Raw genomic sequence first — 27,532 nt, 5'->3', positions numbered from 1 at the left:
ATAAAAAGATGTATAGATTTATAGCAATGGGCCCTCTTCCCCTCTAATGCCTCTGTATCAATTCTTCCTTTGTACCTCATTTGTGTAGCATAATTAATATTTTTATCTTTTCCTAAACAGTTTTGCTTTTAAGATTCAGATCATATTCAGCTCTGCTCCAATCATTCTTTTTGATGTATTTCTAATGTATTTCAGAGAAGAAGTCATTAATTGTGATCACTGCTCTCATTTATTTTGAATTTCACAGTTCACACAGCATTCTCCTACTGACCCTATGAGGTAAATCAGTGCACAATTATCTCCCTCATTTAACAGACAAGGAAATTGATTGGAATAGAGTGGTTAGAGTCAGTCCACAATGGCCCCATAGCTCTAGCAAATATTCGTATTCTAAATACTCTCTGTATCTGAGTACAGAACTTGATGTACTTTTTTTTCCCCCAGGAAGCAATCAAAGCATTACCATTTCCTGATATTACTTAATTCTATTTTCCGTAGCAGACAGTCCCTACTTTCCCTGTTTTGAGGATTGCTACATTAGAATGAGAGAGAGATTGGAATCTGCCCTCATAAACCTCAAATTTATTTCTCAACAAAAAACACAGTGTACAACCTGAGACATAGCTTTTGCAGACGTTTTATTGACTGATTAGACTTCTAAGTTCCCTTAAGTTGTCCTCCCCCATCATAGTCTTCTTTCCTTCCTTTACTTTTAGACCAGCAACTACTGGGAGAGTCACATCACCTGGATCATGAGTACCTTATCTCCTTAAGATTCCAGGATTCTTGGTCAGCCGTTGGCTGAAGGTTTCTGGAAGACTAATCCAGGTTGTGGAATATATAAGCTTACAAAAACAACTCAAGGTAAATACAATTTTAGATTTTCTCCTAGAAGGGACAGTTGACTTAATGGACAGTAATTGTAGGATACTAAATTACAGGATTGTTAAGTTGAAGTGTCTTCAACAGAGACCCAGCTGGGCTGTCCTGGGAAGAATTTGTTAGTTGTTTTCAGTACGTCCAGTTGAGGTGTCTTCAGTACGTCCAGTTGAGGTGTCTTCAGTAGGAGTCTCATTCAGGTAGAGTTATTTCAGATGTTTGATTTTTTTAGGAGCGTATTTCCAATCAAATGACATTTTTTTGATACATATGGCCCCATACAAACCCCTGATGCCACTGAGCACCATCCCCACCTCAGGGGGAGAGGCAGTGAATTTCTGGCCAGTGGACTCCCCGATTGTAAAAGCTCTTCCGAAGTTGGTTTCCATTGTGATTGAGTGGATGCAGAGGTTATGATAGCCTGATACTTTTATTATGCTTTCTCCTTTCCAGAGGGTGAATTTCTCAGGTTCGCCCCCTGAGAGTCCATATTTTTCACTCCATTGATCATTTATTTTCATCTGGATGCTGGAAGAAAAGGAAAGTTTTAAAATTCCTTTGAACCTCGGAGTTTTCTCCCCAAATATTTTTTTCTAAATAGGAAACATCTTCCCCAAACTAGATAGTAAATTATGGGAGAAGTTGAAGGTTGTTCATAGTTTTTCTGGGTAATTTCTATGAAAATAGATCCTACAGCCTTCCTTTGCTCTTGAAGAGACAGAAGTTCTTTCATGATGTCTTATCTCTGTAAGGACATTTGTAAAATACTGTAGTGAAAAGAATTCTGATCTTTGGAGCAAGGAAACCATGGTTCAAGCCTACTTCTGTCCCTTTTTATCTGGGTGATATTGAGCAAGTGTCTTCAGCTCTTTAAGCCTCGGTTTCATTTTAACATTAGGAGTAGTAACAGTTGCACTGCCTTTATCTCACAGACTTATCATGAGGAAAATACTTTGTAAATTTAAAAAGATTCAATAAACATGGATTATAATTTCACTGTCTCCAGTTTAGCCACAAGCAAGTTTCTTAAATAAGCCTATCTCCCATCTATAAAATGAGGTGATTGAATAATGTAATCTTTAAGTTCTATCCCAGTTCTTACATTCTCTCTTATATGTTTTAGGAGCCATGTCTGTCCTTATATTCTGTTTTATATTCTAAGGGCTCTCCCTTAGAACTGACATTTTATATTCTGAAGACTCTTCAAGCTCTAACTTGGAGACACTACAACACTATTAGTAACAAATCTTCACTGAGTGACATCTATGTGATGGCCCATTCTAAAGTGTGGATATTAAATGTTTATGGTTCTGCCATGTGATTCAGAGCTAGCAAGAACCTTAGAGATTATATAGTGTTCAAGATCTCCTCCCTCCTCATTTTACATATGAGGAAACTGAGGCCAATTATGTGAAATGACTTTCCCTGAAGGATGCAGGAAATGTCTAGAAGGCTCACAGACAATATGATCTATTTTATTGATTGTCCAGGGGATTCTCCTAGTGGATCTCTAATGTCTGCACTGAATTTGGTCAGCCAGATATCCTGGGAATCCTTTTATCATCAAGTTTAAAAAAAAGAGCCTCTTACCTTCACCATACTCATCATCCCAGTAATAAGGGCATAGACTTGGAATCAAAAGACGCAGGCAGTGATACTTATTGGTTATGTGTGTTGGAATAAGCACTGACTTTGGGAATATCTTCTTTGGATTATTATACTCTCCTCTGTGAAAGGGGGACAATAATGCTACACTATTCACCTCAAATGTGGTTGCAAAGAAAAAAGTTTTATAAACCATAGATTAGTATTGAAATGATTTTCTTAAGGGATATTCTATTTTTATTTCTTGCCACACCATCTTATTGTTCTATGTCCTTCCCCTTCTGAGGCAATGAGATCAGATGATCAAGAGAAAAGAGAAGTTGATCTATAGTCATTTGGTTTTGAATCTTGGTCCTTCAGCCTATTAACCAGATTTGAACTAGGAACTTCACTTTTCTGGCCTTCTTTCTGGGCTTCTGGAAATGCCTCAATTTCATCATCTCTAAAATGAGGAGCAAAGTTGGACTAGCTAGCCTCTGAGGTCCTTCCCAGCTCTAGATTCTATATTCTATAAAATAAAGGTCCTGGGCTCAGTGATCTCAAAGCTCTTGTCATTGATGATATTCTTTGAATCTCTGATCATTCATTCATTCATTAATTCTTTCATTCATTCATTTCTTCATTACTTGGGGACGGGGGCAGAAGATAGAAAAACAGAAGAGGGAAGCTGATGCTTTTCTTATAAACAGAACAAAGAATAGTGGCTGTAGGCTTATGAGTGGGCAGTCTGCCTAACTGCCTGGCCAAAGCCTCTTAGAGGAACTGTGGTTTAAGACATTATAAAGGTATGGTCCCTAAGCTTGAGGTTCTCTAATATTGGGTTTCCTGTGTTCCTGGGATGAGACTAGACAGGCTGGATAAATGGTGGCTCTTTAATTCTGTCCCTTCCCATGCAAGTATCCTTCCATCCAGGCAATCCCAGTGATAAAACCTTTCTCCTGTGTCATCTATACAAAACTCCTGGTTTTATTCTGCATTTCATGTTCTGTCAGTATATCTATGTTGATTATAAACCCTCAGAAGGCAGTGGTTCTATGTACAAAACTCAACACAGACTCTTAGTGCCATTAGGAACTTGGAATCATTATCTCAGAACTGGAAGAGATATTAGAACACAGAATATTCGAGCTGAGAAAGACCTTAGAACTTAAAGTATTGGAACAGACTCTGAGGATATCAGAGTTCAAAGGAGTCATCAGTTAATGCAATTCCATCATTAGACCAATGAGGAAACCAAAGCTTATAACTTCTTTAAGGTTACACAGAAAATTAAAGGGATCTTTGAGTCTCCTAGATCAAAGCTATCGTCTCCTGTCTCTCTGTCCAGTACTCAATAATCCTTGCAAAGTCTGCTTATCAGGGCCACTGTTGTTAAGGGGAAGGCTGAAGTGGATTATGGATATATTATGGAGTAGAGGCTATCACAGAGGGACTTTGCAGTGAAGAACCAGATTCATGGCTATGGGGAAACTTGTCTTGGGTGGAAGAGGCCTAGAGACTCCATGGATTCTACTTACCCCTTGAATTCACTAAATAATCCCAGGAAGAACTTAACAGCCTGAATTCTGTCTCCAGGTTTCTCTTCACCAATGGTGAAAAATCCATTCCCAATGCCAGAGAGCTGCTCAGAAAGAACACCTAGAGAAAGGAGGAAGAGAAGCTTTACTTTGATGTGTGACATGTGGAGGAGGATTAGGAGTTTGGAGATCTAAAAGATCTGTAAGTGGTCACTATTATAGGTTATTTGGGTGGGCCCAGGATCAGTCCCTTTGCTGATTTGAGAACCAATTTCCTGATTTGAAAAATAGGGATAACTTTACAGACTTTCAGTAAGGATTAAATTCTATTCAGTTCAACTTGTGAAGTATCTACTGAGTGAATTACACTTATGTAGACAATGAGGATACAGGCAATAAAAAAGTTTCTGCTTTCAAGGAATTACATTTTATTGGGGGTAGTAATAAAGATGGGTATGGGAATGTATAGCATATAATTCAAAGTAAGAGAGAACCCCACAAATGGGGGAATCAAGGAAGATATCATGAAGGAAATGGAAGCTGAGTAGAGCCTTGAAGAAGAAGATAAACCTTCTAGGGCAGTGATGAAGAGGGACCCAATTCCAGAGAAGAGAAATGACTTATTTTGAATGCACAGAGACAATGGCATAATGGTGATGGCGTCTCTCTTCTGGTTTTTCTCTTAAAGACTCAGTACTTTAGCAAAGGCTTAAGGACAAAGTAAGAATGGTAAATAAAAGGTGTTTTCCTCCATTAGAAAGATGTGAGAGTCTATGGGGAGCACAGGGGGTCAAGGCAACTCACAGATCAGGAACTCTAAGCAATTCCTGTAAAGCAAGTCATCTGATGAAATTCTAGAAGAGTCAAAATGCTTATTTCACATCTAACATATCACAAAAATTTAAATTTAGAGCTAGTAGAGCTGAGATGATAATGGTGACAACAACAATAATATCAATAATAATACTAATAGTGATGTCACACAAACAACAAGATGGAAGATCAGAAATGTTTTCTTGTCTCTTGGGATTTTTCAAATCCAGAATCCAATAGAAGGTAACCCTTCCCCCAATGTGAGCTCACTCAGTATCCCATCCCTATTACCCCACTACCAGCAGTGAAATTGTCCTAATAAACCCAAGTACCTGAGGGTTTGCAACAAAATCCAATCATGCATTCCATATACATTATGCTCCCTGGTGTTGGGGAGACACTAGCTTCAGAATGCTGAAGTTTGCTTGGGCTTTAATATTAATTATTACACAGACATATTTTATTTTTTGCTTTAATAAGTAACTTTTCTTTTTGTGATTTTTTGCATGTAATATAAGTGTTTCATGGAAGAAAATTACAATGGTGCAAAGACCTCCTAGAGCATTATTGATTACCCACTTATAGTTGCTGTACTGCTTTCCACAAAAGGACTCTTAGTTTCCTTGGGCCATGGCTTTGTAGAGCATTTCAGATTTATCTAGAAATTCCTGTTACACTCAAAATCAAGCTGCCGGTTACATGACCCACATTGTTGTACCATCAGCTTGAGCGACTAGCAGATTAAGGCTTGGGATAAGTTTTCCTGAAGCTCAGAGAAAATTCTCTATGGAATTTTCTAGGATTCTAGGATTCTTCCTCCACTAAATCCCATAAGAATCCTTACATCTCTGATATTGAAAGAGGGCTGTTTAAGAGGCAGAATCTCAAAAAATCAGGAATCTGATGGAGTTGCTCTCTTGGATTGCCAGAATCGAAGAGGGAAGGATCAAGACTTACCATGGAAATTGCAGGCTATTCCTCCCAAGAGGACAAGGACCAGGAAGAATCGCATTCTGTAAAGAAGATACAATAGTATTAAAAAAAAAAAAACCTAGTACCTCATGGTTTATTTATTTTCTGTTTTTTAAAATTATAAACTTATAACTGTGAACAAGGACAAACATTTTCAAATACAAAGTAGAAAAATGTAATATCAAATCTTGAAAAGAAATGTACCTTTTTTTTTTTTAACATAGTTATTCTTAGCAGAGATAAAAAATTTTAACAAGGTAGTGACAAAATTTTCCTGTTCATTATCCTTTGGGAATACTTTTAAAAATTCTATGCTATTTAAAAATATTTTATCAATGCTTTTTGGGGGCCTCTCTGTCACCACTTATTGTCCTCACCACTGCTACCCTCTCGGTGCCATTGAATCTCAATATCTCACTCATAATAAGTAGAGTCAAAGTAAATATATCAACGATTTGGAGATATCTAAAAATGTATACCTCGTCCTGCACCTGTATCCTCACATGCCAAGAAGTGGGAGGCATGTCATAGAATTTAGAGTTGAAAGGAACCTGAGAAACTTAGAGTTAAGCCAAAAAAATAGAAGTCAATTGACTAATGTCATACAGATAGAAAGCTGCAGAGAATTAGGATTCCAACCCTAATCCACCAGAGAAGAGGCCTAAGGACCCAGCCTGGAGAGAAAGGGAAAGGAGGAGAAATGATTGTGGAATGCAAAGATTACATGGTAATCAAAGACTCATGTATTTATAGCTGGACAGAGACCTTACAGTTCATGAAGTCTAACCTATTCATTCTACAGATGAGGAAGCTGAAGCTGAAAGATTACATGACTTGCCCAGAGTCATGACTAGTAAATGTTAAGGCAGATTTTGAACTTCGGTATTTTTTCACTCTAAAGCCAGATTTCTACTCATTGTAACCACTTAGCATCTCAAGAGATTCATATTCTTTCCTACTATTTTGCCTCATGTTTCTGAACTCCCCAAGATCACAGCTTCTTATCTCTCTTTTCTAATCTTCGAAAGTCCTGCTATCTCTAGAGCTGAATCCAGAAGTCCAGTCCCCATTACCATTCCTATCATTAGTCCCCCCCAGATTCTGAGCTGATCCCAGGGCTCCCATATCTTGCTTACCTGTTCTGGACTGGAAGCGCTTTGCTAGTCTCCACTTACTGAGGTAATTTATACTCACCCATTGTTTACTTAGATGATGTGTGAGTTCCTCCTTTATGGCAGCTGGCCCATCCCTTCCCAGCCTAGCCCAGTCCAACTTCCTGGACAGCTATACAAAGCTTCTCCTTAGATTTCTCAGGGCTTCTCATGACAGCTGCCACTCAAATGGTGATCCTTACATAATTATCTGAAGTCAGTTAAGAAATATCCTTGGATGTGTAGTAATACTTATATCCATATCCTCACTGTACAGAAGATAAGGCATAGAGGGAACAAAGAATTGAGTCCACTCCTTCCCTAGCCAAGAAGGATCCCTATCCTGGGCCCTGATGGATGGTTCCCGCTATTTGGATGTAGTCCCTAGGTTCTGCAGTATAGGTAGTGGATGCAGCTTATTAATAGCTAAATGAACCCTAGATTTGAAGTCAGGACACTGTATTTTTGACTTTGAATGACCAAATAATTTTCAATTCTGGGGTCTTAGTTTCTCCTCCATATAATGAGTGGGTTGGAATTGATGTCCCGTTCTTTTTCTAACAGCTTGAGTCCAGTGTTGGAGAGCAAGGAAAGCATGATAAGATCCTTCAAGTCTACTCAGGCAATGCCACAGCGCTTGCATCCACCTGTCTCCCCTCTTTGTATAACCCCCAGATTTCTTCTTTTCTTTCTATATCATAATCTTATTGTGACTAACAAACAATACCACTCTTTTGCTTAAAGTATTAAATTTTAGTTCAGGGAAATGAAGCAAATAGACCCAAGTCACTAGTACTTCCCCAAGAAAATTGTTTTTGGCTCATCTGATAGATTTCTTATTAGTCTTCTGGGGTGAGGCAGGGGAGGCTTAAGGGAAAATGTCTTGGAAAATCCTAATACAATGAATCTTTTTCTCCACTCCTATAAAATTGATGTGATATCAAACAAATTTACTGAGGGGACACATCTGTCCTTATGAAAACATTATTGAGCAGGATTTGGTTAATCTCACAAGCCTATTTGGTTAATGTATGTGTGTTGGGGAAGGGCTTTGGGGAAAATCAAAAGTTCCTACATTCCCTTTGTTGTTTAATCATTCTTCCTGTTCTTCCTTTTCCCAACTATTAAGAAAAGTTCCTTTGTCTCTATTAATCTTTCCACATCTTTGACTCCTCAAGCTATTCTCATCTGTCATTCTGCAAACCCTGATTTTATTTCTGACATTAGGGTGCTACTGAAAGAATGTTGGTTGGGAAATACATGGACCTGGGTTTAAGTCTGCAGCTTGGACACTGACTAACCCTATAACCTTGGGAAAATCATTTAAGCCCTGAAGGCTTTAGTTTGCCACTGTGTTAGGAAAGGATTAATCTTTAAAGAATTTTTTAGATATGGAATTCTGTGCTATAAGATCTCCATCTCTGAATTTTGTATTCTAATTTAAGTCTTTTATATTATTGATGTTTTCTATTCTTTGTTCAATAATCCTTACTATTGTTATACTTTTTGTTTTACATTCTAAGGGCCTAGCAATTCTGGATTCTGTTTTCTATCTTCTAAGGACTCTTGCAGCACTTATTTTCAGGGCCCCAGGGCTTCTATTGTATCAAGTGCTCAACATTTTATGATTAACTCTATTTTCATCCTGTGCAATACCTGTCAATAAAACTGCAAGATTACTCTGTCAGTTCAATCAAATCATGAATCAATTCAATGAGCTAAATTTGAATCTGGTGCAAAAGTATATAAAGTGACATGGATGAGATCCATTATTTCTTTGCTATAGGAGACTCTAGGTTGAGGAAACTCCCTCAATCAATGCGGGATGGTAACTTCTGGGCAATGCAATCCTGGAGAGTTGACCTGAGATCTGAGAGGTTTGAAGATTTTTCTTGGGTCACACAGCCAGAATAGGTCAGATGTAAGACTTGAACCCAATTCATCCTGGTTTTGAAACCAGTTCCCTATCCACTTTGCCTTACTACTATTCCAGAGGGAGGATAGAAAATGCATGTGTGTATATCCTTACATGTATGCATATACAGATATACACACACATATAGTGAAATCTCCTCCCTAAGACCTTGCTCTTCTGTTTCTTTAGTTCCTCATTCCTTCCCTTCCCCCTTTTTCCTTTGCTCCCCCTTTTGACATACATAAACTAGAAGAAATGTAGTAAGAGATAAAAAATGATATAAAAGTTCTAGAGCAATGAATGAGGAGAATAAAAATAGCCTAGAAGATAAAGTGGCAAATGCTATTTAACACATTTATTTCTATTCCAGAAACTAGAATATACAAAAATAAAATTAACAAGAACTCTATAATGTGGCAATAAATATTAGAATATTTATTCTAAAGATTATATATGATACCTGATATTTAAAAAATAATATTCTGGAAAACAGGAAAAAGAGAGATGATTAAAGAATCATTGCATTAACTAAAACCACATTTTAAAAAACCCAGTACAGGAAGTATTAAGAAATCACAAATGAAAACTTCTTGGGTACAGTAGAACCAAAAGAAAATGTGATGATAGAAAGAATGCATTGATTGCCTCTCAAAATGAAAAAAAAAAGTTCTAGGAAAATAATAGCCCATATCCCACATCAAATAAAAATCCTGTTAAGTTCCCAGAAAAAAAATCTTCTACTATAAGTAAGAGGATATCTTGGAATACAATGTTCCAAAAGATAAAATATCTAGTTTTATATTTCAGCATAAGTTACCTTGTCAATCTCAGAACAATTCTATAGAAGCAAAATGGTTTTTTAATAGAACAAAGTTGTTTTTTAAGCATTTCTTATGCAAAGACCAGAGCAGAAAATATGAAACACAGATTCCAGAGCAACCTAGAAAGGAGAATTGATTTGACCAATTGGAAATATAATTATATAATTATAACCATTTTAGTTAAAAAGTAGAAACAATTTGTCCCTTCAGGGTCTTAACATCTTCAAAGGGTCTTTAAGGAGATTTTTAAAAACCCCATAAGTTCTAGGAGTTCATTGGTTCTGTTCTATGGATTTGAAGAGGAGAAAGAGAAGAGAATAAAGGGAATTCACTTGAGTAAAAAAGAGGAAGAAGGGGGGGGATTTACTATTTCTTTTAATTGGGATGTTTGAGAAGAAAATTATACAAACATGTAGAAGGGGCTGGGGCAGTGGGAATCAGATAAATTTAAATTATTTGAAATGGACAAAGAAGAGTTGAGCATATACTTGAACAATTTGAAATATATCAACTCAACCGAGAAAGAAATGGGATTAAAGAGGATAAGAGATAAGATTGTGGGAGACAAAATAGTCATCAGCAAAACAAACTTCATGATCTTGAAGGAGAGAACAAAAGAGGGAAAAATAAAAGCAGAAATCTAGAATCTAAGGGAGTGCCTTAGGTCACTTCCTAGATGATTGGGGAATGGCTGATCAAATTGTAATGTGTAATGTAATCTACTATTATTGTTCTATAAGAAAAGATAAAAGATGATTTCAGAGAATCTCAGTAGTATGAACTGATATAGCTTGCATTAAACAGAATCGGGGGAAATACTTTCTGCAAGGATAGCAACACTAAAGGAAATTTTGGAAAACTTAAAAACTTTGATAGACTTTGTCTCTAGTGGAGCCATGATAAAGTATGTTCCCCACCTTCTGATAGTGAGAAATGGACTCAAGATTAAGAAAGAAACATATATTTTTGATTATGATCATTGTGTTGATTTGTCTTAACTAAGATTATTTGTTTGGAGGTCATTATAAATTTTTACATATATTGTTATATGTAATATGCATTTTTACAAGGTTAGAAGCTAAACTGTTATAATGAAACTTATTTGTTATTTTCTCTCAGTTTTAACTGGGAAGAATGAAGGAGGTTAACAATAGTGTAAAAAGCACACAGAGACTTTTTGATAGTTTTCTTTTTATTCTTTTTCTATTCAATTGAAAAAATTCAATTATACATAAAGATAGCTTTCAACATTTATTCTTGCAAGACATTGAGTTCCAAATTTTCTTTTCTTCACTCTTTTTTTATCTCTTCTTTCTCCAAGAGAGTAAGTGATCTGATCTAGGTTAATATGTACAACCTCTTTAAACATATTTCCATATTTGTCATGTTGTGAAACAAAAATCAGAACAAAAGGGAAAGCCACAAGAAAGAAAAGCAAACAATTTTTTAAGATGGAAAAAATATGCTTTGATCTGTATTCAATCTCTATAGTTCCGGTGTAAATGAGATTTTCCATTCCAAATCTATTGGAATTATCTTGAATTAATTCATTGCTCAGAAGACCCTTGTTCATTATAGTTGATCATCACATAATTTATTTTTTTTTTTGACTGAGGTAATTAGGTTAAGTGATTTGCTCAGGGTCACACAGCTTGGAAATATTAAGTGTCTGAGGCAGGATTTGAACTCAGGTCCTCCTGATTTCAGGGCTAGCCCTCTATGCACTGCATCATTTAGCTGCCCCAATCATCACATAATATTACTGTTACTGTGTACAATGTTCTCTTGGTTCTGTACACTTCACTCAGCATCCCTTCATGTAAATCTTTCTAGGTTTTTTCTGAAACCAGCCTGGTCATTTTTTCTTATAGAACAATAACATTTCGTTACATTCATATATCACAACTTATTCAATCATTCCCCAATTGATGGGCATCTACTCAATTTTGAATTCCCTTTCCCCACAAAAAGAGCTACTATAAACATTTTTGCCCATGTGTCCTTTCTCCTCTTTTATGATCTCTTTGGAATATAGACTCAGTAGTGACTTTACAGGATCAAAGGGTATGCACAGTTTTATTACCCTTTGGGCATAGCTTTGTAATATTTTTCCAAAAAAACTTCATAGAAGAGAATAGAAGAAAGTTCTGAAGAAAGCACAAGCAAAACTATACTTTAAAATAAGCATTTTGAAATAAAGACAGTTAAATATGGAGTTACTCTTTGGTGTTCTACGTGTGAATTTTAATAATATTATTTTTGATATTTAAACTCAGAATAAACATTTGTAAAAAATTATTTTATTTGAAAAAACAGAGTAAGAAAAAAAGAAAGACAGAAAAGGAACACAAACAAAATACAACTAAACAAAGAGAACATTGTCATGTGCCTAGCAGAACATTAAGGAAGATTCAAAATATAAAACAACAAATTACCAGATCAGGAAAGTATATGTATATATTAGTAGAAGAAATTATATTCATGAGTGTTCATTTTTTCTTTGCTTCCTTGTAAATTGTTTTTTGTTTCTCTACTGTGCACCTTATTTATTTTATTCTTTCCCCCCTTTTCATCTCCCCCACTCCCAAGCAAGCTACAGTTAAGATATACTTATGTATACACATGTAGATACACACACACACACACACACACACACACACACACACACACACACTGCCTACATACATCTTTCCTATTCCTGCTAACTCTTTCATTAAATTCTGTTCCATAACTTGCCTTTCTATTACTTAATCTTCCCTTGTCCAAGGATCCCTCCCATGTCTTCTTCCCTTATGTTTTGCTTCTCAATCTGCTCATCCCTTCTATCTTATTTCTTTATAGATTTTGGAGGGTGCTATACCCTTCATGGTATATATGTAGTGTTGCCCGTTGAATCCATTCCTATTGTGAGTAGGTTTTTAGACCTACAAGCCCTCCTCCCACCTCTAAGGGCTTTGTGTCTGTTCTTCCTCTGCACCTCATTTGTATAATATGATTACTATTTTTACCTTAACTTAGTCTTTCTTTCTGTCCAGTCTTCTTTTGAGCTGCCCTATTGTTGATGTGAATCTTAAACATATGGTATAAATTTCCCATATTAAAAAAACAAAACATAAACAACTTGTTCATCTTTAAACAGTTTGTCCATATTGAGTTCCTTAAAATTGTTCTTTGATACTGGTTTTCATATGGTAAATTTCAGTTAAGTTTGGGTTTGATTAATAGAAAGTCCAGAAACTCTGCAAACTTACTGAAACTTAACGAAGGTCCATTTTTTCTCATTCAAAATTATGGATAATTTTACTGGGTATGATCTTTTTGGCTGCAAGCCTAATTCTTTTGCTTGTCTATAAATATGATTCCAAGACCTGTGCTTTTTTACTGTAGTTGCTGATAAGTCTTGTACAATTCTAATTATAGCTCCTGTGTATTTAATTTTTTTTTCTTGTTTCTTGCAAATTTTTTTTCTTTGATCTGAGGATTTTGAAATTTGGCAATAATATTCCTGTTTATTTTCTACAAAGCATCTCTTTGATATGGTGATCAGTGGATTTTTTCTATTTCTACTTTCCTCTCATCTTCTATCAAGTATTAAGAAAAAACAATCAGCATTATCCAGGATTTGACATCAGCTACAATAAAGGATAAAAGGGCCTGGAATAGCATATTATGGAAAGTAAAGGACCTGAGATTACATCAAGAATTAATTACCCATGGGGCAGCTAGGTGGAACAGTGGATAGAGCACCAGCCTTGAATTCAGGAGGACCTGAGTTCAAATCTGATCTCAGACACTAGCTGTGTGACCAAAAGAAAAAAGAATTAATTACCCAGCAAGACTGAGCAGCAATATCTTTCAGAAGAAGAGGTAGCTCTTCAATGAAGAGACTTTCAATCATTTTTATTGAAAAAATTTGATCTTTGAACACAGAACTCATGAGAATCAGAAAAAGGTAAATAGGAACAAAACACATATTATTTAAAAGTTAAACTGTTTATATCCATAGATGGGAAAATGATATCTGTAATTCTTGAGAACTATTTTTGTTATTGGGGCAGTTAGAGGGAGTATACACGGCCAAAGGGTGTAGTTGTGAGTGTACTCTCATGTAATGATATTAAAGAAAAAGACATTAAGGGGTGGAAAAAGGATTGACTCCAAGAGGGAATAACATAATCACTCAGCTGGGTATAGAAATTTATCTTACTCTATAAAGAATTAGGAGGAAAAAAAGGGGGAAAAAAGAGAGACTAGATAGAAAGGAGGGCAGAAACATCTGGAAAAAGGATTAATAGAAGAGGGGTGATAGAAGAAAAAGCAGATTGAGGACAGGGTCAGAAAGAGACAGAGTGGAAAGAGAGAACAAAAGTATATGCAGAGGAAAAATAGGATGAAGGAAAATACAGAGCTGGTAATCATAATTGTGAATATGAATGGAATAAATTTTCCTGTAAAATGGAAGCAAATAGAGTGGATTAAAAACCAGAATCCTGCAAAAAGTTGTTTACAAAGAACACATTTGAAATAGAGAGATACATGCAGAGTAAAGGTAAAAGACTAGAGTGGAATTTATTATGCTTCAGCTTAAATTAAAAAAAAAAGTAGGGGTAGCAATTCTGATCTCAGATAAAGCAAAAGTAAAAATAGGGCTAATTAAAAGAGATAATGGGCAGAACAAAAGGTCGAGAATTTCAAGGGAAGTAATGAAAAAAAAAATCAAATGAAGGTGGCCTAGCTGTACCTGATCTAGAACTATATTATAAAGCAGCAGTCACCAAAACCATTTGGTATTGGCTAAGAAATAGACTAGTTGATCAGTGGAATAGGCTAGGTTCACAGGGCAAGATAGTGAATAAAAATAGCAATCTAATGTTTGACAAACCCAAAGATCCCAATTTTGGGGATAAGAATTCATTATTTGACAAAAACTGCTGGGAAAACTGGAAATTAGTATGGCAGAAACTAGGCATGGACCCACACTTAACACCACATACTAAGATAAAATCAAAATGGGTCCATGATTTAGGCATAAAGAATGAGATCATAAATAAATTAGAGGAACATAGGATAGTTGATCTCTCAGACTTGTGGAGGAGGAAGAAATTTGTGACCAAAGGAGAACTAGAGATCATTATTGATCACAAAATAGAAAATTTTGATTACATCAAATTAAAAAGTTTCTGCACAAACAAAATTAACGCAAACACGATTAGAAGGGAAGTAACAAATTGGGAAAACATTTTTACAGTTAAAGGTTCTGATAAAGGCCTCATCTCCAAAATATACAGAGAATTGACTCTAATTTAGAAGAAATCCAATTGATAAATGATTAAAGGATATGAACAGACAATTTTCTGATGATTAAATTGAAATTATTTCCACTCATTTGAAAGAATGTTCCAAATCACTATTGATCAGAGAAATGCAAATTAAGACAACTCTGAGATACCACTACATACTTGTCAGATTGGCTAAGATGACAGGAACAAATAATGATGAATGTTGGAGGGGATGTGGGGAAACTGGGACACTGATGCATTGTTGGTGGAGTTGTGAAAGAATCCAACCATTCTGGAGAGCAATCTGGAATTATGCCCAAAAAGTTATCAAACTGTGCATACCCTTTGACCCAGCAGTGCTACTACTGGGCTTATATCCCAAGGAAATACTAAAGAAGGGAAAGGGACCTGTATGTGCCAAAATGTTTGTGGCAGCCCTTTTTGTAGTGGCTAGAAACTGGAAAATGAATGGATGCCCATCAATTGGAGAATGGTTGGGTAAATGATGGTATATGAATGTTATGGAATATTATTGTTCTGTAAAAAATGACCAGAAGAATGAATACAGAAAGGCTTGGAGAGACTTACATCAACTGATGCTGAGTGAAATGAGCAGAACTAGGAGATCATTATACACTTCAACAACAATATTATATGAAGATGTATTCTGAAGGAAGTAGATATCTTCAACATAGAGAAGAGCTAATCCAATTCCAATTGATCAATGATGGACAGAATCAGCTACACCCAGAGAAGGAACACTGGGAAATGAGTGTAAACTGTTAGCATTTTTTTGTTTTTCTCTCCAGGTTATTTTTACCTTCTGAATGCAATTCTTCCTTTGCAACAACAACAACAAAATTCAGTTCTGCACACATATATATTGTACCTGGTATATACTATAACATATTTAATATATATGGAATACCTGCCATCTAGGGGAGGGGATGGAGGGAAGGAGGGGAAAAAATTGGAACAAAAGGGAGTACAAGGGATAATGTTGTAAAAAATTACCTATGCATATGTACTATCAAAAATGTTATAATTATGAAATTATAATAAAAAAATAAAAGAGATAATGAAAGAAACTACATCTTGTTAAAGAGTACTATAGAAATGAAGTAGTATCAATATTAAATGTGTATGTACCAAGTAGTAGATCATCCAAATTCTTAGAAGTTAAGCCAGTTACAAAAAGAAACAGACAGCAAAACTATATTAGTGAAGGATCTTGATCTCCCCTTCTCAGAATCAGACAAATCTAACCACAAAATAAAAAAGAGTGAAACTAGGGACATTAATAGAATATTAGAAAATTTAGATACGCTAGATCTCTGGAGAAATTTGAAAGTGACAGGAAGGAATACACCTTTTTCTCAGCAATACAAAAATTGACAATGGTTTAGGGATTTAAAACCTCACAATCAAATGCAGAAAAGCAGAAATTATAAATGCTTCCTTTCTAGACCAGAATGAAATAAAGATTATATTCAATAACAGGCCAGGGAAAGATAAAGTAAAATCCAATTGGAAATTAAATAACTTAATTCTAAAGAATGAGTGGGTCAAACAACAAATCACAGAAATAATAATTTCATCCATGAAAATGACAATAATGAGACAACATATCAAAATTTATGGGATACAGGGGAAGCTAGGTGGTGCAGTGGATAGAGCATCAGCCCTGAATTCAGGAGGACCAGAGTTCAAATCTGGTCTCAGACACTTAACACTTCCTAGCTGTGTGACTCTGGATAAGTCACTTAACCCCAGCCTTGGGGAGGGGGGGAATTATGGGATACAGCCAAAACAGTTTTTAGGGGAAATTTTAAATAAATTAACCCTCCCCCAGTAAATATCAAATTAGAAAATTTGAAACTCAAAAGAGAGATTAATAAAATTGAAACTAAGAAAACTATTGAGCAAATCAATAAAACTAAGAGTTGTTTTTATGAAAAAAAATCCCAACAAAATTGATAAAACTTTAGTTAATTTGATTAGAAAAATGAAAGAAAAAAACCCCAAATTACCAGCATGAAAAATGAAAAGGGTGAATTTACCATAAAGAAAAAGGAATTAAAGCAATAGTTAGGAGTTATTTTGTCCAGATGTATGTCAGCAAGTTTAACAATCTAATAGAAAATGATAAAGATTTACAAAAATATAAACTGCTCAGATTAACAGAAGAGGAAATAAATTACTTAAATAGTACCATTTTAGAAAAAGAAATTGAACAAGCCATCAATGAACTCCCTAAGAAAAAAATTCCAGGGACAGATGGATAAACAAGTGAATTCAACCAAACATTTAAAGAACAATTAATTCCAATACCATGTAAAGTATTTGGTATAGTGTTACTTTGTAATTATACTAGAGCTAGTAGCTACTGTTGAGGTTCATAAGGGACCCCAAAATATTGGGGTGGCAGAACGGTATCAGAAGGTATCTCAAAAAGAATTTGCAGGCTTGATCCCATCTCCAAGTCAAAGAGCAATTGTAATTGTTATGCCAGTTAAATTGAGCCAAGTTCCAAAAGAATTTAGCAAAGAACCATGCTACATAAGAAGCAAGGAGACAAAAGTATCCAGTTCTTCATATCACTTATTTGCTCATTTTTTGGCTTACAGGTAAGTTTGAGGAGTGGCTTTTTTTTACTATTGTCTCAGTAACTTGGTAATCATTGACCAACAGATTATCTATCTGACATTCAGTAATATTTGTAGGACTATTCTAAGGACCGAAGACTTTAGAATCATTGATAGATTGTAAGAACTATAGCACTCTAAGGTCAGAGGGTCTCAGGATCACTAATATATCTTCCCTAAAGCCTAAGGGAAAAAAATATTATTATATTCCTAGGCCAGAAAACATTTACAATCATTGATGGACAGATTGCTAGAACAATAGCATTCTAAGGTTTGTGTAGTGGGGATCCTTAGGATCACTGATTCTAAAGCCAGAAGACTTTAGAATCGACAGATTGTTAGAATAAAAGCTCTCTAAGGTCAGGGGACCTTATTGCTTATATTGCAACCAGTGCTGCCAATACTGAGGGTGGTATTACTGACAGGGGTTGAACTCTGAATGCCAGAGTGCAGAGCCCATAGATTAGGTAAAGGCTCTTTTTTCCTCTATAGGGAGAAGGTGACTTCTTTTCCCAGAGGGTGAATTGCATACCAGGAAAGCAGATGGCTTACAATTGCTGCACTGCATTCAACATTGGTTCCTAAATACTGGCTCCTGAATAAGCTTCAAAGCATTGTGTTTGCCTGGTATACTTTTGAGATTATTTAAGGCTCTGTTTTGATTGTTCATCATTTTCTGAATCATTGCTGGATTTCTTTCTTTTTTTGCTTCTTTTAAAAATTAAAGCTTTTTATTTTCAAAATACATGCATGGATAATTTTTCAACATTGATCCTTGCATAGCCTTGTGTTTCAAATTTTCTCTTCCTTCCTCCTAACCTCTCCCCTAGATGGCAAGCAATCCAATACTATACATGTTAAAATAAATGTTAAATCCAATATATGTAAATATATTTATACAATTATCTTGCTGCATAAGAAAAATCAGAACAAAAGGGAAAAAAATGAGTAAGAAAACAAAAAGCAAGTGAACAACTACAAAAACAGTGAGAATGTTATGTTGTGATCCACACTCAGTTCTCATAGTCCTCTCACTGGATTTAGATGGCTCTTTTCATCACAAGATCATTGGAACTGGCTTCAATAATCTCATTGTTGGAAAGAGCCATGCCTATCAGAATTGATCATCGTATAATATTGCTATTGCCATGTACAATGATCTCCTGGTTCTGCTCATTTTACTTAGTATCAGTTTATGTAAATTTCTCCAGTCCTCCCTAAAATTATTCTCCTGATTGTTTCTTATAGAGCAATAATATTTATAACATTCGTATAACATACCTTAATTAGCCATTCTCCAATTGATGGGCATCCACTCAGTTTCAAGTTTCTTTCCACTACAAAAAGGGCTGCCACAAACATTTTTTGCACATATGGGTCCCTTTCCCTCCTTTAAGATCTCTTTGGGATACAAGCCCAGTAAAAACATTGCTGGATCAAAGGCTAGGCATAGTTTTATGACTTTTTGAGCATAGCTCTAAATTCATTGCTGGATTTCTTGCAAATTCTAGCATTTGCCTTATTATAGCTAGATTGTTAATCACAAGACTAATCTCTGGATTTTGTTGTATTAGCTGTTGTATCTGAAGCTCATCCATAATTAACTGTCTTCTCTGATAAGGATTTGAAAGCATACTCTGAACCAAAGGATTTTCCCTGATCTGGACCATCATTCCCCATTTGAACTTAAGTCATTACTGCATTTGACATTGTTGTTTAGAGAAGATGGATATATTCAAGCCCAAGCTACACTTAAAGATGCAGAACTGATGTAAATTGTATCCCTTTTGACTTTTGGGAGGCCCTGAGACTTTGTCCCCCTTCCTGAGTCTCAAACTCTCCTCTGAAAGAGATCCACCCTCAGGGAGCCCAGTTGGGTGGTTTCATTCAGTTGGAGATTGAGGTCAGGGATGTGGTTACATTGTAGTCTGGAACTACTCCCAGTAGCTCAAGCTCCCAAGATAAGTAATCTCTTTTCCATTGGAGCTCTAGGCCTGGAATATTAACAACAATGAGTGAATCTCATTCAATTTTAAATTGAAGCCTAAGCCTCAGATGGCTAATAAAAGACAATTCTGAGCCCTAAATCTTTGTGGAAGACCTAAACAGGATGATGTCTTATTAACAAGCTGCCCTGCCAGGACTTTTTGCCCACTGGTGAAGATATTCTCTTTTCAGTGTTAACCTTTGCTATCTTCTTAACAGGACCTTTTGCCCACTATGAGTGAGCTCCCTTGAGGAGGGTGAGGGCCATAATGGAGAATAGAGGAAAGGGAGGGATTAGAATGAAGATTATCTGATTCTCTTCCTGATCTGGCTTTACCAGACTGGAGTCCACTGGAAGAAGTAGAGGTAGTCTTTAGAGGGTAAGAAGGAAAACAGGTAGATTGCACCCTTATTCTAAAGAAAATTAGAGACATCACCATGGGTCAAAGGAGGCAACAAGTATCACATCAGTATCCCTAAAAGAGGATCCTAGTGTGGGTTTTAGAGTATAGAATGACTTGTAGTGGAAAGCAAAAACTGGGAAATTCACCTTCACAGCTTTGGAATCCAGGCAGTCCTACAGTGGCAAGACAACTTCTAGCACATTTGGGCACAAAACTTTATGTGTAATTCTCTGATAAGTCTTCTGCTCTAAAGGGGACAAGGAGACCTTTAGAACCAAGTGTTCTATCCCAACAGGGAACAGATGTGGGGCAACAGGCTCTAATGGATTAGCTTAAGTATTTCTCAGAGAGCTGCTGAGAAAAAGTTCTTGGGTGATCTTTTACCCACTGGTCGTGCCTGCCCCAGTCATAAATAACTTTCCATTTTAGGGTAGAGAGTCCATATCTCCCTATCACCTTCCCAGCTCAAAGTCAAGACTGCCCATTCTTTAGAGATGACTTTCCCCCCAATAGGATCATCCAAGAACCACACCATCTTTTTGCAGAATCTTTATTAAATTATTAGGAATGTGATTCCTTTTTTGTCCTAGACGGATTCTCCTCTTCTGTGTAATCATATCATCTGTGTCCTTCTATCTGAATCCTATCTTCAATCACCCCTTGTATTCCTTCCCTCCTTTACGGTCAACTGGGCTGGGGCAGGAATTGCAGGGTTGAGGAAGTGGGAGGATTTTCCTTCACCCATAGCTCTGAAAGCCAAATTGAAGCCAGTTTTAAAGCTTCCTCCTTCCAATCCTTTTTATTTGTTTCCCCAGTCCAATGCAGGTTATCTGAGAATCAGGAGGTATTCATATACATTTTTTGTGATGCAATTTTCAGTCTTTTCCTATTGTCTGGCATGTTGAAATTGTAAAGGTTTTTACTCCCATTCTTTGAGGGCTTATAGCTTTTATCGGGGCTCCACCTAAGATCAAGGCTTTCTCATTTACACTCTAATGGAATCATTCAGAATCAGGTTCATCATCTTTATACTTTTCGGGGACAGGTTTGAGATTAGAGCCTCATCTTTGGAGGTGTCATTTTTACTGTTTCTTTTATTGTCTGAGAATTGCATCCTTCCTCCTGTTTTTCATGGTTTGAGGGATGTTCATTCAAATCCAATCCCTGATATACACTTTGATTGATATACAAAGATGGCATTAACTACTATTGTTTCTTGTGGGGACAAGGCAATAAACTGATTGGCTGACATTTCCAAAGTGTAGATTATGACCTTTATTAGACATGAAGGTGAAGTGCTGAATGTTTTCCATTGCTGCCAGCCATTAGGATAATGTGCTCCTCTGATCTGAGAATGGCTTCTTGGACAGAGTCTGTGGGAATGCCATACCTGATGTTCCACTCCTTCCCATCTTGTAACTGGATGATGAGGGACAAGACACATAAAAAGGATCCCAGAGTCAGTCCCAATTAAGTCATTCCATCGCTCACCCTTTCACACAAATGGTAGAATATAAGAATATCTTTTTACAACATTCCAAAAAGTTTTTATCTAGTCTCCTCCTGGCAACTTAACTTTGAAGTTAGGTGGCTCAGTGGATCAAGTACTGGACTAAGAATTAGGAATTTGGTTCAAATCCAACCCAGAGATTTCCTAGATATGTGACCCTAGGTCACTTAACCTCTGTTTTAATTTCCTCAGCTGCAGAATGTGTTAATAGCAGCATGTGCTTCCCAGGGTTGTTGTGGGAATCAAATGAAAAAATATTTGTTAAGTACTTAGCACAGTGCCTGATACACAGTAGGTGCCTTATATAAATGTTTTCCCCCTCTTCCTCTCCACTACTATAAATCTCCATTAATGGGACACTCACTACCTCCTAAGATTTCTGGGTAGTGAAGATCTCTCCATTATTCTTCTAATCAATCCATCTCCAGGTGCTAGCTTATATCCTTGATAGGATATTCCACAACCTAGGATTAGATCAAGGAGGAATGATAAGAAGATTGAATATGAGAGATCCACCTTTCCAACCCTTAAAATCTAATATCATCATGCTCTTGTGTGTGCAATTAGATACAGGTTTTGGTGAAAGTGAGGGCTATGGCAAGCCATGTTGAAGATGACACAGAGTACTTGCCTTGCCATTCAGGTGACTGTAAATATAAGGTCAAGTAAGATCAGATGGAAAAGATTCTTTGCTCCCTCAGTTTTACTCACCTAGTTATGAAGCCCAAAGTCCCAAAGTGGTTCTAAATTCCTGTGATCATTTGCCCTTCTCTCAAAAGGATAAAATTTAAGCTGTTATGTCCTTAGAATTCTGTAGGCAAGTACATGATCCTAGAAGAGAAGAAATTAAACAATGTTATATAAGGGAAGAAAACCTCACCGACATTATCCTTACTCCTAGGGATGACTTACTAAATCCAAGTCAGCCCCATGTTCTCAGTATGGAGGTCAAAGAGGCAATCATATCAACAATAGGGAAGCTAAAAAAATATTGGGGCAGAGTTAAGGTAAAAATAGTAATTACGTTGTACAAATGAGGTATAGAGAAAGAATAGACACAAAGACATTAAAGGGGGGAAGAGGGCTCATAGTTCTGAAAACCTATTCAAATTGGGAATAGGTTAAATAGTCAGCACTACATATATAGTATGAAGGGTATAGCACACTCAAAATCTATAAAGAAATAAGGGGAGAGATGAGCATTTAGGGAAGCAAAGAGTGCAGAAATAAGATAAGGGAGAAATCCCTGAGTGGTGGGAGGTTAAGTAATAGCAAGGCAAGTTAGGAGCAGATTAAAGCAAAGGGTCAGCAGGGATAGGAAAGATGTGTTTATCTATGTATGGGAGAATGTGTGTATGGATATGCATGTATATATCTACATATGTATACATAAATATATCCTTTCTTAATTATAGTCTGCTTAGTGGTGGTGGTGGGAGGATGAAAGAGTGAAAAAAATAATAAAGCAAATAAGGTATGCAGCAAAGATGGACACTCATGAATATAATTTCTTCTACAAATATATATATATATATGTGTGTGTGTGTGTGTGTGTGTGTATGCATGCATATACTTTCTTGAACTGGTATTTTGTTGTTATATATTTTGAATCCTCCATGATGTTCTGCTGGGCACTTGACAATATCCTCTTTTGTTTTGGTTCATTTTGTTTGTTTTTTTTAATATATTTTTTTCTTTTTTTCTTATTCTGTTTCTTTAAATAAGATAAATTAAAAAGGAAAAAAAGGCTGTCATCAGGTGACTAGAGAATCAAGTAGTTTTTGTAGGAGGGGCAAGGAATTTTTTTTTGCCAATGGCTTTCTTGACAAAATGTCAAGACAAAACAACCTTTCCTCATGGTGATTCCTCCTGGATTGATTCCATTGATTCTAAAAAGTGGAAGTGACTTTTCAAGTGTTTTCTACATCATCTTTCTTGGTCTAGCAAGCTACCTCATTTCTCAAGAATGTTTGGAAGCTACCATTCACCTGAATTTCTTCAGGACAGATTGTTGCTTCCTATGGACAGGAGTATGTGTACAATCACAGTCTCCCTCTTATTCCCAAGCTGCCTTAACCACTTTGTGGAGATAGTGATAGGAAAGGGGAGAGTGTGTCTGCTGTGAACTTTTGAGATGACCTAAAAGTCATGTAGAATTTTTAAAATTCTGGAGATCATAAGTAAAACTTTATGTAATAGCTCCTTTTATCCTTCCTTTATTTTGAATAAGAGAGAGAAGATAGATTCTTTGTGGAATGATTACATAGGTATATAGATGAAGCATTATTAGATTATCATGGTAAAAAAAGATTTCCTGTGGCTAAAGGTCATTTCAGGATTTTAGAATGCATGAAGGAACTTAATCTAGCTAAATAAGATAAGATTCAGAGATATTTTCATAAAAAAGGCCATTTTTATTTATGAAACTCAAGGGGTCAAGATGCGTTGCTTTGATAATGGGAATGAAAATGGTACAGGCTAAAAGCTAGATAATAGTCTGGAAAATGAGTAAACTACAGAAAATGATTCCACCATAGAAAGTTATTATGGTGACAAAGAAGATCAAAAATACCCTCAGGAGATGACAACAAAGTTATGTTTCTACATCCAAAGCCTCTAAGAAAAAGAAGAATTGGTCTCAGTTCACAGAAGAATTTCTAAGGGATTTTGAAAATCAGGTAAGAAAAAATTGGGAAGAGAAATAAGAGTGATGCAAAACAAAATATAGGAAGTGTTAGGAAGTGTTGTGTCTGAGATCAGATTTGAACTCAGATTTTCCTGACTATAGGGCTGGTGCTCTATCTACTGTGCTACCTACCTGTCACTGGGCATCATATTTTAAGAAATTATTAAGAAAAGTTATTCTGATATTCTATAACTAGAAGGTACATGAGAAATCAAAAGAATTCACCAATCATCTCTTGAAATAGATTCCAAGATGACAACTCCCAGGAATATTATAGCAAAATTCTGTAACTCCAAGGTCAAGGAAAAAATATTGCAAGCATCCAGAAAGAAACAATCAAGCATAGTAGAGCCACAGTCAGTATAACCCAAGATTTAGCATTACATTAATGAATCAGGGATATAATATGATATTCCAGAAATCAATGGAGCTAAGAATACAATCATGAATTACCTAGCCAGCAAAGATGAATATCATTCAATGAAATAGAGGATTTTTAAACATTTATAATGAACAGACCAGAGCTGAATAGAAATTCTTGAGAGAAATATATAGAAGTAATCAGGAAAGAAAAATCATAAGAAATCATTTATCTGTTTACATTCCTACATAGAAAGATGAAACCTGTAACTGATAAGAACTTTTTTTTTTATTATTATGACAGTTAGACAGTTAGAAGGAGTATAAATAGACAGAGGCCACAGGTATGAAGTAAATGTGAAGGGATAATACCTAAAAATAAAATAAAATAAAATCAAGGGGTAAGAGAAGAATATAGTGGGAGAAAAGGAAAGGGAGAGGTGGAATGGAATAACTTATCTGCCATAAAAGAGGCAAGCAAAAGCTTTTATATTTGAGGGAAACAGGGAGTTGAGAGGGAGTGAGTGAAGCTTATTCTCACCAAAGAGGAAAAAATATACACATTCAATGTGAGTATAGAAATCTATCTTATCCTAAACAAAACTAGGAGGGGAAGGGGATATAAGAAAGGGGAGAATGATAGAAGAGAAGGCACATTGGGGAAGGGCTGGTCAGAAACAAAATATTTTAAGGAAAGGACAGAATGAAAGGAAAGAGATAATAGAATAAAAGAGGGTGGGAATACAGTTATCAATAATAATTATGAAAAGAATTTTGAAGCAGGTTTCTCTGAGGAAGGCCTCATTTTTCAAATGTATAGGGAACTGAGTCAGATTTATATTTTTAAAATTACCCAACTGATAAATGATCAACTGATAAATGATCAAAAATCTGTGCCCAAAGGATTATGAAATCTTGCATATCTTTTGATCTAATAATGCCACTACTAAATATACATGAATACCAAAAGAGATTTTTTTTTTAAAGAGAAAGACCCTATATGTATCAAAATATTTATAATAGTTCTTTTCTCAGGGCAAAGAATTGGAATTTGAGAGCTTGCCCATCAACTGGGGAATTGTTGAATAAATTGTGGTAGGGGATTATGAAGGAATATTATTGTTCTATACAAAATGACGGGGGTGTATGTGTGGGTGCTGAGCCAAGAAGATGGAGAGGAGATGTGACTTTATCTGAGCTCTCCCCAATTAAGAGCAAATCAAGCCTCTGAACTGGTTTTGGAGTGACAGAACCTGCAAATATTTGGAGTGTAACAAATTACTTGCAGAAGATAATTTGGAAGAACTTTAGAAAAGGTCTGCTTCAATTGGGGCAGGGAAGAAGGCAGACCAAGCATAGACAGTACAAAGACCCATAGTAATGTGAGCTCCATGTACTTGGGAATTTAGGGGAGAAATCTACAACAGTGTTGACTACTCTGTTCTCTGTAGTATAGTTGTTATTAATACTCATTTTATAGAAGAGATTACTGAAACCAAGAAAAAAACATAGTTTGTTCATTATCATAGCTCAGAAATGTCTGAGACAGGATTTGAACTGAAGTCTTCCTGATTCTAAGTTGAGTATTCTGTCCACTACACTTCCTAGTCGCTGGTTTCTATGAATTTAAAATTTTTTTTAACAGTCCTATTATCATAAGAATTAATCCCCTCATTCTGCTCAGTGAACCTTGTTTCAGCTTTTATGAGTCTCCCCAGGTTTCTATAAAACCATTCCTGTAATCATTTTTATATGTAAAAAAAAAAAGTCAATTATATACATATAATTCATTCAGCAATTCCTCAATTACTTTATTTGTACTTCTTTGCCAATATTAAAAAGGACTCTGATAAGTATTTTCCCCTCTTTCTTTAATCATACTTGAATATAAGTCTAGTATGCACAATTTAGTGAGTTGGAGGCATCATTCTAAATTGATTTTCAGAATTCACAGATCCATTCAGATTATATTAATATGTCTGTTTTTACCATTTTATAAATCTGTCCTCTTTGCCAATCTAATGGGTAGAAAATAGAATCTGAAAATTGCTTAAATGTGAACTCCTAATTTTTAGTTATTTGAGCATTTTTTCCTAATGGTTTTATATATATCTTCTTTGAAAATTGCTTGTTCAGGTAGATCAGTGGAACAGATTAGATACAAAGGACAAAAAAGGGTACATCTATAGCAATCTAATCTTTGACAAACCCAAAGATACCAACATTAGGGACAAAAATTCATTATTCGGAAGAAACTGTTGGGAAAACTGGAAATTAGTATGGCAGAAATTAGATATGGATCCACACTTAACACCATATACCAAGATAAGATCAAAATGGGTCCATGATTTAGGCATAAAGAATGAGATCATAAATAGATTAGAGGAACAGAGGATAGTCTACCTCTCAGACCTGTGGAGGAGGAAGGAATTTATGACCAGAAGAGAATTAGAGATCATTATTGATCACAAAATAGAAGATTTTGATTACATCAAACTAAAAAGTTTCTGTACAAACAATACTAATGCAAACAGGATTAGAAGGGAAGTAACAAACTGGGAAAATATTTTTAAAAGTAAAGGTTCTGACAAAGGTCTCATTTCCAAAATATATAGAGAACTGACCCTGATTTATAGGAAACCAAACCATTCTCCAATTGATAAATGGTCAAAGGATATGAACAGACAATTCTCAGATGATGAAATTGGAACTATTTCCACTCATATGAAAGAGTGTTCCAAATCACTACTGATCAGAGAAATGCAAATTAAGACAACTCTGAGATACCACTACACACCTGTCAGATTGGCTAAGATGACAGGAACAAATAATGATGAATGTTGGAGGAGATGTGGGAAAACTCGGACACTGATACATTGTTGGTGGAGTTGTGAAGGAATCCAGCCATTCTGGAGAGCAATTTGGAACTATGCCCAAAAAGTTGTCAAACTGTGCATACCCTTTGACCCAGCATTGCTGTTATTGGGAT

At 35.8% G+C, this 27,532-nt stretch overlaps 1 protein-coding gene across 1 annotated transcript; it reads right to left on the bottom strand.

Annotated features, from left to right (window-relative positions):
• Positions 1-617: 617 nt before the first annotated feature.
• Positions 618-6,946, bottom strand: LOC141549867 (prostatic spermine-binding protein-like). Its single transcript, XM_074279870.1, has 4 exons — positions 6,923-6,946; positions 5,772-5,827; positions 4,002-4,122; positions 618-1,407 (listed from the first exon to the last, which is right to left on the bottom strand). The coding sequence occupies exons 2-4, from the start codon at positions 5,824-5,826 to the stop codon at positions 1,086-1,088; spliced, it is 498 nt and encodes a 165-aa protein (XP_074135971.1). The 5' UTR covers position 5,827; positions 6,923-6,946; the 3' UTR covers positions 618-1,085.
• Positions 6,947-27,532: the final 20,586 nt, after the last annotated feature.

This window comes from Sminthopsis crassicaudata, chromosome 1 (genome assembly GCF_048593235.1).
Source record: "Sminthopsis crassicaudata isolate SCR6 chromosome 1, ASM4859323v1, whole genome shotgun sequence".
In the NCBI taxonomy this organism is placed as follows: Eukaryota; Metazoa; Chordata; class Mammalia; order Dasyuromorphia; family Dasyuridae; genus Sminthopsis; species Sminthopsis crassicaudata.
Note: the sequence above shows the minus strand (reverse complement) of the source record. Positions and strands in the feature narration are given on the sequence as shown.